Source organism: Panthera tigris, chromosome A1, assembly GCF_018350195.1.
Source record: "Panthera tigris isolate Pti1 chromosome A1, P.tigris_Pti1_mat1.1, whole genome shotgun sequence".
NCBI classification, from domain to species: Eukaryota; Metazoa; Chordata; class Mammalia; order Carnivora; family Felidae; genus Panthera; species Panthera tigris.
In genome coordinates, this window is record NC_056660.1 from 110,917,268 (window position 1) to 110,928,155 (window position 10,888).

Genomic DNA, 10,888 nt, shown 5'->3' on the forward strand with positions numbered 1-10,888 from the left:
AAGCTACGTCCGGGCCTCATTTGTATTCCTTTACCTCTCGTTAGTTTGGGGGTTCGTTTTTCTTCATGTCCTCGTGAAGGGCAGAGAACCCTGTCGACGGAGGAGAGGAACATTGATAGTTAACACAGGCAGGAGGAACTAGGGCGGCCCACTCTGCCCTCATTCAAAATGGCGGCGCGAGCCTCGCTCTTTGTCCGGTCGGGTGGCGCGCATGCTTAGCCAGCCTCTCCGGCTTGGCGTTCTGGAGGGGCGGGCCTACGGCGGGGGAGGCGGGGGCGGGGGCTCGCGCCCTGCGGCCTGGCCTGAAGTCATCTGCGCTGCCTCTGCTACCTGCAGCACCACCTTCATCCTTCCCTACCTATGGAGGGGAAGATGGAGCCTGTGACCGTAGCGACAGATAGCGGGGACCGGCCGGGGGCTCCAGCGGGCTCAGGCCTGTCGGCTTCCCAGCGTCGGGCCGAGCTGCGGCGGAGGAAGCTGCTTATGAACTCGGAACAGCGCATCAACCGGATCATGGGCTTTCACAGGCCCGGGAGTGGCGCAGGTGAGAACCTCCCATCTCCCTTCAGCTCCCGCCCACCTCTTTGAGTCTTGAGGATCGTTCTTGCTTTCCCTCCAATGCCCCGCTGATCTTTTTGACAAAGCTCTGCTCTCTGACCTCCCCTCTGTCCCGGCTTTTTAGGTGATGTCTCAAGTTCTCACTTCTTAATCTCTGGACGTTTCTAGTACCTGTCTTCAGTTTTCCGTAGGTTTCGCTCTCAGATTTTCCTTGTTCCCGCCCCAGGTTGTGAAACCTTGGCTCCTGAGCCCTACGGCATGGTGCCCTCTGCCCAGTAATGCTAGACAGCCCCTTGTTCCCCTTCTTTCCCCACGCCCTCCGCTCTTTTGAAGGGCGTACATTTTCCGCCCCGGTTACATTGCTCTCTTGTGCCCTTCAGGAAGAATACTTGGTTTTCTTTCCGTTCCAGATGCTTTCCCTTCTAGTGCCTTCCCTAGTATCTATCTTCCTTCTTTTGCTTTTCGCTGTTACTCTGTCGGCACAGGGGAGCTTGTGCTTACTGAACTGCCCCCCTAGTCCTTCCTACGTGGATCTAGGACCCTTACGGTCATATCGTAGTGTCTGTGTTCAGTGCCCTCAACACTGTCATCTGCAGGCTTTCTACAACAGGAGAATAAATTTGGAGCGACCATTCTTTGTACCCTAACAAGTGGGACGTGCCCACCAGAGGTCTTCTCTCTTAGTGTGCTGAGATTGATGTCAGGAACTGCATTTAACCCTAAAGAGAGTTCCTCATTTCTCCCCCAATGCATGTACAATGAGTTCCTAAAATTTTTTTTTCATGTGATTATTTATGGAACACTTAATATGAACTAGTGTTCTCTAAGTTTCCATTCAGTGCCTGTAGTAATTGACGCTTAGTCACTGTTCCAAAGCTACTTAAATCTTTGTGATTTCTGCGGGGCTTTAGATAGACAGCTCTGAACTTTTAGATAGTTCACAGGTTTGCAGCCAGAACTACTAGGAAAGGTAAGAAGCGCTTTTTCAAATTCATCTAGAACAGCAGCTAGAAAACACATTTCTCCCTTTAATAATTAAAAGCAGGGTATTTATTCTTTCCCAAGACATGTATTTGTTATCCTTCTCTAGGTACATTCTGTATTTTGTTCTTTTGCTTTGAACATTCTGTCACTAAAGGCTTTATTTTGTATTTAAACCCGAAAAGCATCCTAAAACTGCTTAAGTACTTACTAATGGCTCCAGCACTACAGTGGGAGGATTACGTAAACAGTAGCTGTAGGATATGCCACACCCTATGCTGACAGGACTCTGGATTCAGAATTGTAATATTAAAATACAGGTTTTAAAGAGCTTTAATCATTTTATATTTTTAACCAGATAGGCTAGAGCAGGCAGTGCAGTCATACTTCTGGGATACATTATCCATGAAAACCTGGTCTTTTTGGCTTGCTCCATCCATGACCATATTTCCCAATTTGTCTGCTAGTCTTATCTTCTACTCCCCAAATTTGGATTATGTCCTTTGCAGGAAAATTCTTCTGGAGTGATGTATTTTGAGCGTGTAGAGGAAGGAACTAGTTTATTTTTTCATGCGGAACCAGTATTTAGATTCAGAGACTGCAGAGTTCTACCAGTAGCAGCATAATTTTTTAATCTTAACGTGAAAGGTGTTTGCCAGTATACACTACATAAGGCTTCTAAATTTCTCTTCTCAGAAGAAGAAGGTCAAACAAAATCAAAGCAGGACAGTGACAAACTGAACTCTCTCACCATCCCTTCAGTTTCAAAGCGAGTAGTGCTGGGCGATTCGGTTGGTACAGGAACTACTGACCAGCAAAGTGATGTGGCCGAGGTAAAGGGGACTCAGCTGGGAGACAGATTGGACTCTTTCATTAAACCGCCTGAGTGCAATAATGATGTAAACCTTGAGCTCCGGCAGCGGAACAGAGGGGACCTGACAGCAGACACTGTCCAGAGGGGTTCTCGCCATGGCCTCGAACAGTACCTCTCCAGATTTGAAGAAGCAATGAAGCTACGGAAACAGCTGATTAGTGAGAAACCCAATCAAGAAGATGGAAATACAGCAGAAGAATTTGACTCTTTTCGAATATTTAGATTGGTGGGATGTGCTCTTCTTGCCTTTGGAGTCAGAGCTTTTGTTTGCAAGTACTTGGTAAGAAATATAATGGAAAATGCAAATTGGTTATGTGATGAGGACTATTAATCCGTGGGACTGATTGCCAATATTACTGTTTACCAGATTCATGTGGCTGTTTGGGGATATAGTATAAACTGCTGTTCACCTAGATATAGATGAAATGTCCTGGTTAAATACAGAGCCCAGTAATAATTGCTTAACTCTTTCTGTATTCTAGGCAGCATTCTAAGTGCTTTACATGTATTAATTCATTTAACCTCATCCTCCTGAACTAGGTATCATTTGACTCTGTGTTTTATAGATGAAGGAATGAAGCCTCAGGGGTTAAGTCATTTGCCCAAGGTCACATCGCTAAGTGACAGCTGGGCAGTTGCTTTCCAAAGCCAAAGGGTAAAGTATCTACATGTACTATAGATTAATCACCACTTTTCAAATAATTTGAAACCTTAAAATGCAGTTGCTGTGGTCCTGAACAGGAGCTTTAATTTAATATAATCCTGAACCACATAATTTTCCTGTCGTTCAGAAAGCACCTCAGCATTTTATAATGTGGTAGTATCATCATAATGGCAGTTCCTCTTTATTGTACCAGAACGTGCCAGGAGAATTGAAGAAAGACATAGCTCATAGTTTAGTGTCTTGCTCTTCGAAGTATTTCCATTCACTAGACATTTAAAGAATATCTACCAGGTACATAAGCAAATTTTTCAGATTATTAAAGTTTAGGTTTCTCGGCAAAAACCTTTCTTAAAATCAGTTTTATGCATTTTTTCTTAAGTGAGAATCTGTTGTACAGACTTTTTTCTGATGTTAAATTGTCCTAGCTTTCAGCATTTAGTGAGATGTGTAGCTGCTTTCTCTTATTGAGAGGGCTCTGTGTTTTTATGATTTGAAAGTTAGGTCCTATTTTTATGCCTCATTTTTGTATGAGGTTTTTTTGGTTTTCTGGGGCTTTTTGCTATGAGATTTTCAGCTGCTATTTCTAAGTACTTCCATCTGGTGATGTTTGTTTGCTCGTTCACTCCATAATATTTTTACGTTTAGGAATAAATGTAAATTAATTATTGTTTTGATCTTTCTGATTATATTGTGTGAGAAGCAAGAAAACCATGCCATTTTATCTATAACAAGAATAGCTTGTCATTTGGATGCCAGAGATAGAGTTAATAAGTCAACTTCTTGCCCCAGAGTCTGGGAATGCATGTTATCTTTTGAGTACTGGGCCTTTATGTGTGCTTCGAAATTGTCAGTTAGTTACTTCTCGGTGAGAGAGATGTTACTGCATAATGTGTTACACATCTATCACCATTGAATACTCTAAATCATTTAAAGAGTAAATTTTTGTGAGAGAAGACATTTTGGGGGACATCAAAATAATGTGACTTGAGAAGCATGTTTTTTAATAAGGACTTAATTATAAGCTTAATTATAAACTTATTTATAAACTTAATTATAAGTTTTATAATAAGGAAATCTAGTCCCTTTAGTTTTTTCACCCTTCTGCAGAAACAAGACTACTTTCAGCCACTAAAATTAAGTTGTTGGTTTTTTTTTTTTTACCATGTTTTTGCTTGGAATTTTACAGCTGCTGTTAGTTTAGTTTGATTTGTTGTGATTTGAATGATAATGTTGGAAATACATAACTTTATCTTCTGTCTTCACAGTCCATATTTGCTCCGTTTCTTACTTTACAACTTGCATACATGGGACTATACAAATACTTTCCTAAGGTAAATTAAAATTTTTTCTAAATTGGGGTGATGTGTTTAGATCGATTAATGATTAGATAATTCTAAGAGCTTAAAAAAAATTAGTCATACTCATGGTCTGAATCAGTGTTACTAAGAGTGTCATTGTCCCACCAATGCTGATCTTAAAACTTTCATTTCTATTTATAATGAGTTAAGTTCAGGAGGGAGTGATTAGAAACTTGTTAGCAATTTGAAATTGCCATAACATTTTTATCATATTTTACAAATATGTCGATCTACCATAGACTGGTGGAAAAACTTAACTACAGAATTTGAATAGTACTTGTCTGAGAAAGTATTGAGTTTAATTACTTAGTGAATGTAGTGATGCATTGTCTGTAATAAAGGAAATTAATTTTAAGAGGGGGCCATTTATCTTACTGTGCTCCTTTCTAGATGCTTAACAGCAGTGCTGTTTATCTGAATGTCAAGGGCCTGGTATTTTCAAGAAATATTTGGCCAAAACTGCATTACAGAATCATGTAGAGTGTCCGTGTTTACCTAGTTGGGTTACTTACAAATGTATACACAGTTTTATGGGACTTGAGTGGTGGAGAAAATAACCTCACTTATGTGATTGAGTTTTGTATGAGTTTTTTACTGAAAAACAGGTACTTGGTCATTTGCTTAGTTATTTATTATTATTTGTGTTTATTTTTTGAGAGAGAGAGAGAGACAGAGCATGAGTGGGGGAGGGGGGGAGAGAGAGACACACACACAGAATCCAAAGCAGACTCCAGGCTCTGAGCTGTCAGTACAGAGCCTGACTTGGGGCTGGAATTCAACGAAATGTGAGATCATGCCCTGAGCGGAAGTTGGTAGCTTAACCAACTGAGCCACCTAGGCACCCTCTCATGTGTATTTTGAATGGGGTTTGAAACATTTATATTTATGAAGAGTCAAATAGGCCATATATATAAAGTAAGAGAGAGAAGAAAGAAATGTAATTTTATTTTATTTTAAAATTTATTTAGTTTTTTTGATTATATAGATGTATATTTATTGACCTCTCACCCCCAAGAAAAGTAATTAATTAAAGTGTCTGTTTAGAAATTAATTCTTTAAACACTGATTATAGTTTTACAATAGCAAAGTTTGGAAACAACGAAGATGTCTACTAATAAATGACCTATTGGGGCGCCTGGCTGGCTCTGTCAATAGAGTATATGACTCTTAATCTCTGGGCCGAGAGTTTGAGCCTCATGTTGGGTGTGGCGTCTACTTAAAATAAAAATGTTCTTTTAAAAAAAAAATTTTTTTTTAATGTTTATTTCTGAGACAGAGACAGAACATGCGTGGGGGAGGGGCAGAGAGAGAGGGAGGCACAGAATCCCAAGCAGGCTCCAGGCTCTGAGTTGTCAGCACAGAGCCCGACGCGGGGCTTGAACTCACAAACTGTGAGATCATGGCCTGAGCTGAAGTCGGTCGCTCAACCGACTGAGCCACCCAAGCACCCCAAAAATGTTTTAAATATTAAAAAAAAAAAAATGACTCACTAAATTATGGCATATCCATTCAGAATGATGAAGCTCTGATGTATAGATATTAGTAAGCTCGCCAAGAAATACTAAGAGAAGAAAACAAAATGCAGCATAGGATCTATAGTATATTGCTTTTTTCGTAAAAAGGAGAATAATATATATTTGATTTTGCTTGTGTATGTGTGAAGAAACTGGAAGTTTTGTGATTTTTTTTTTTTTTTTTTTTTTTTTAAGATTTTAGTTTTAAGTAATCTCTATACCCAACATAGGGCTCAAACTTACAACCCTGATAACAAGATTCGCACAATCTGAGCCAGCCAGGAATCCCATAAACTCTGGAAAAATGTTACATGAAACTATTAACAGCAGTTATTTGTGATAGGAATGTGTGGGGGTTACTAGGTAAATGGGGGAGAGAAAAGGAAGGGAGATTACTGTATACTTTGTACTTTTCTCTCAACAAAACATTTTTTTATGGATGTGTCTTTTTTTTTTTTTTAAAGTGTATTTATTTTGAGAGAGAGAGAGAAAGAGAATCCCAAGCAGCTCCAAGCTGTCAGTGCAGAGCCCGACTCCAGGCTCGATCTCATAAACCATGAGATCCTGATATCAAGAGTTGGACACTTAACCAACTGAGCCACCCAGGTGCCCCTGTAACTTTTCTTTTTAAGATAAAAAACAATTTTTTTAAGTAATCTCCACACCTACATGGGGCTTGAACTTACCACCCTGAGATCTAGAGTCACATGCATTAGCAGCTGAGCCAGCCAGGTACCCCTTTGTTTCATTTTATTTTCTTTCCCTCTCTTCTTTCTTTCTTTCTTTTTCTTTCTTTCTTTTTTTCCTTCCTTCCTTCCTTCCTTCCTTCCTTCCTTCCTTCCTTCCTTCCTTCCTTCCTTCCTTCCTTCTTTTTTTTACATGTTTATCACTTATTTTTGAGAAGAGAGAGTGCATGTGAACAGAAGTGAGTGGGGGAAGGGCAGAGAGAGAGGGAGACAGAAAATCCCAAGCAAGCTCCATGCTGCCAGCGCAGAGCCTGTCACAGGGCCAAAGCCACGAGCCATGAGATCATGATGTGAGCTAAAACCAAGAGCTTAACCAACTGAGCCACCCAGGCACCTTTTTTTTTTAGAGATTTTATTTTTAAGTAACCTCTACACCCAGCATGGGGCTTGAATTTATAACCCTGAGATCCAGAATAACATGCTCTACCGACTGAGCCAGCCAGGTGCCCCTTCTAGGAACACTTAAGAAAAAATTCTTTTTTTAATGTTTATTTATTTATTTTTTTTTTTTATTTTTATTTTTTTTAAATTTTTTTTTTTCAACGTTTTTTATTTATTTTTGGGACAGAGAGAGACAGAGCATGAACGGGGGAGGGGCAGAGAGAGAAGGAGACACAGAATCGGAAACAGGCTCCAGGCTCCGAGCCATCAGCCCAGAGCCTGACGCGGGGCTCGAACTCACGGACCGCGAGATCGTGACCTGGCTGAAGCCGGACGCTTAACCGACTGCGCCACCCAGGCGCCCCTTTAATGTTTATTTTTGAGAGAGACAGAGACAGAATGTGAGTGGTTTGGGGCAGAGAGAGAGGGAGACACAGAATCTGAAGCAGGTTCCGGGCTCTGAGCTGTCAGCACAGAGCCCAACGCCGGGCTTGAACTCAACAAGCTGTGAGATCATGACCTGAGCCAAAGTCAGATGCTCAACCGACTGAGCCATCCAGGCGCCCCTGGAACAGTTTTTAAACAGACAGAAATGTTTAAAGAATTGTACAGTGAGCGCCCATTTCTACTTATTACCTAAATTCTACAAGTAACATTTTGTTATATTATCATGATTTATGCAATTTATCCATTTTCAGTCCATCTTTTTTTTTTTCCTTGATGAGTTTCAAAGTATGTTGTAGATGTTGACATCAGTATGCTTTACCCCTACATGTTCTGGTCAGGTGTCATTAACTACAATTCAGTGGTTGTTTATGGTTATCCTTGTTTTCATTAAGGTAAAATTTTCACACAGTAAAATGCTCAAATCTTTAGTGAGTTTTGTCAGCCTGTGAGTCCCAAATCCTTTAAAGGTTTAGAACATGACTGTTAGGAATTTCCACTGTGTCCCTTTTCAGTCAGCTTTCAGCCCCTTACACCCTGAGGGTCTGATTGTTTTTTTCCCACCATAGATTAGTTTTTGCCTATGTTAGTACTTCTTTCTTTCCTTTTTTTTTTAAGATTTCATTTATTAAAAAAATTTTTTTTTTGTTTATTTATTTTGAGAGAGAGAGTGCGCACAAGTGGGGAAGGGGCAGAGAGAAGAGAGACACAGAATCCCAAGCAGGCTCTGCCTCATCAGTGCAGAGCCTGATGTGAGGCTCCAGCTTATGAAGTAGGAGATCATGACCTGCACTGAGATCAAGAGTCGGATGCTTAACCGACTGAGCCACCCAGGTGCCCCTAAGTATTTTATTTTTAAGTAATCTCTATACCCAGCGTGGGGCTCAAACTCAAAACCCCGAGATCAAGAGCCAGCCTGCTGCTCCTGTTTTAGTATTTCATATATGTGGAATCATTCTTGTACATACTTTTTTGTGCAAGGCTTCTTTTATCCTGCATAATTTTGAGTTTCATCCATGTTTTTGAGTGTATCAGGCCATCTACACCCCCCTTTTTTTTCTTAGTAATATTCCATTGTATGACTGTATGCATTTGTTGATCTCATCTCCTCTTGATGGTCATCTTGCTTGTTTCCAATTTTTGGTTATTATGTCTAAAGCAGCTGACAATTTCTATGAATCCTTTTGTAGACATAGGCTCTATTTTCTCTTGGGTAACCTTTGCTTTTTATATTTAAAAAGTTTTTTAATCATGTGACTGGGTTTGTTGATAACCAAAGTGATAAATAAAAATTCAGCCTTGGGTCGCCTGGGTGGCTCAGTCGGTTAAGCATCCGACTTCGGCTCATGTCATGATATCATGGTTTGTGAGTTGGAGCTCTGCATCGGGCTTTGTGCTGACAGCGCAGAGCCTGGAGTCTGCTTCGAATTCTATGTCTCCTTCTCTCCCTGCTCCTCCCCTGACCTCTCTCTCTCTCTCTCAAAAATTAAGATTAAAAAAAAAAAGATAATAGTACTCTTTAAAAAAAAAAATTCAGCCTTGAATCTGTCTAAAAATTAGATGAGAAAATTTTATCAGGGGATACATGTTCCATGATATCCTACTGCATGCTTAACAAGTGTGAATTCCTTTGCATGGCAGATAGGGCTCTACAGAATGTTGTGATGATTCTGTCACGAATAACTCTGTCCTTTAGTATGGCTGTCACTCTTCAGGCTTTTGTTGTTGTGAGACTTACCTTACAATGAGATTTCTCCTCTCATTTTTATCCAGCTAAATCTTGCTCATTCTTGAAGGCCTGTTTTCAATTTCCAATTCTACTTCCTTTTGAAATAAGATCTTCACTGTGCTTTCTTTATGCATATAACCGTGGACTAATTTCTATCTTCTTTGAGCCACTATGCTATATATTATCCATGCCATTCATTTAGCAGTTATTTATGTCCTGTGTAGTAATGTTTTTCCTGTTTTTGTCTTGTGCGGTTGTATATATCTTAAATTGTTATTTTTGCCTTGCCTCTAAGGCTTTTTTTTTCCACTTTTGATAGCATGAATGGTGTCTTTCCCATTATTGCCTAGCGATTTGCTGCTTTACACATTATATGCTTAGTAAATGTTGGTTGATATATTACTGATTGATGTATTGAAACTTCAGTAATAGTTTTGAATCATTTCGGCAAAAATAGCAGCACTGATCATGTATGTATAGAGCTTAAGTAGTCTTCTGAAAGCTGTAAGATTTATTTAAATCTTTCTGTGTACAGGGTGAAAAGAAGATAAAGACAACAGTACTAACAGCTGCACTTCTGTTATCTGGAATTCCTGCTGAAGTGATAAATCGATCAATGGATACCTATAGTAAAATGGGAGAAGTTTTCACAGATCTCTGTGTCTACTTTTTCACTTTTATCTTTTGTCATGAACTCCTCAATTACTGGGGCTCTGAAGTACCATGAAGCTTGGAGAACACAGAAGGAGAAGCTTATAAAAAAGCAACTTCTCATCTATATTGCAGGGTCTCTAAAAGAGGCAAATCAGTTTACACCTTTATGTCATTCTTTTACTTTATAGGGTTGTAAAATCATTTGATTAGGAATGGAATGGCAGGTTCCCTGATTTAAAAGTGTTAAGTTTGTATTAATACTGATGTGAAGAATATACTACCATGGTCACTAATTGACTTTTCTTGTTTGATTAGAATCCCTAGTCTGTACCTTTCCCTAACTTCTAAGATTTGTAATTCCTCTTTTGGGAGCCGAGCTACTGCTTTTAGGAGAGCAGATGCACACGGTCTCAGCCAGCCCCAAAGGCTGCGACTTGTATTTGTGTTGTTCTGTCCTGAGAAATGGAGCTGTCTTAATAAAATGAAAGAAACTGAATTGTCTAATGTTAAGTCTGCACGTTTTAACTTATAAGAGCTGAATAAGGTAGCCAATTTTATCTTGTTGAGTATCTTAATTTTTACTTCAGCCTAAATATGGAGTAATAGATGAAGTGATTAACATTCATACATGTGAACTTAGAAGGTATTTATGAGGATATTTATTTTAATTTTTATTTATGAAAATTTTTTTATTACCAAACTCAGAATTGGAAATTTTCACTTTTGAGTTTTCATTTTCTACAACTAAGGTTTTAAAGCAAACTAGAACAGCATGATTAGTATATATAAAAATGAAATTTGAAAATTTGACTGCGGTATGCAACCCACTATCATAGATACCCTTTTAACTAACTTGGTAACTGTCATATTTGGAAGGTTATAAAACATTAGGTGTTAATTTTGCTTGTTATCACATTTCCTTAAAGATTTTTGTATGGTCTATTTGATTAATCCTTGTGAAAGGATATATATTAATTAAGAGCAT

General features: G+C 39.2%; 1 protein-coding gene across 1 annotated transcript; it reads left to right on the forward strand.

Annotated features, from left to right (window-relative positions):
• The first annotated feature begins 274 nt into the window (after positions 1–274).
• Positions 275–10,399, forward strand: CAMLG (calcium modulating ligand). The gene is made up of 4 exons (XM_007087735.2): positions 275–544; positions 2,236–2,693; positions 4,343–4,408; positions 9,785–10,399. The coding sequence occupies exons 1-4, from the start codon at positions 361–363 to the stop codon at positions 9,974–9,976; spliced, it is 900 nt and encodes a 299-aa protein (XP_007087797.2). The 5' UTR covers positions 275–360; the 3' UTR covers positions 9,977–10,399.
• Positions 10,400–10,888: the final 489 nt, after the last annotated feature.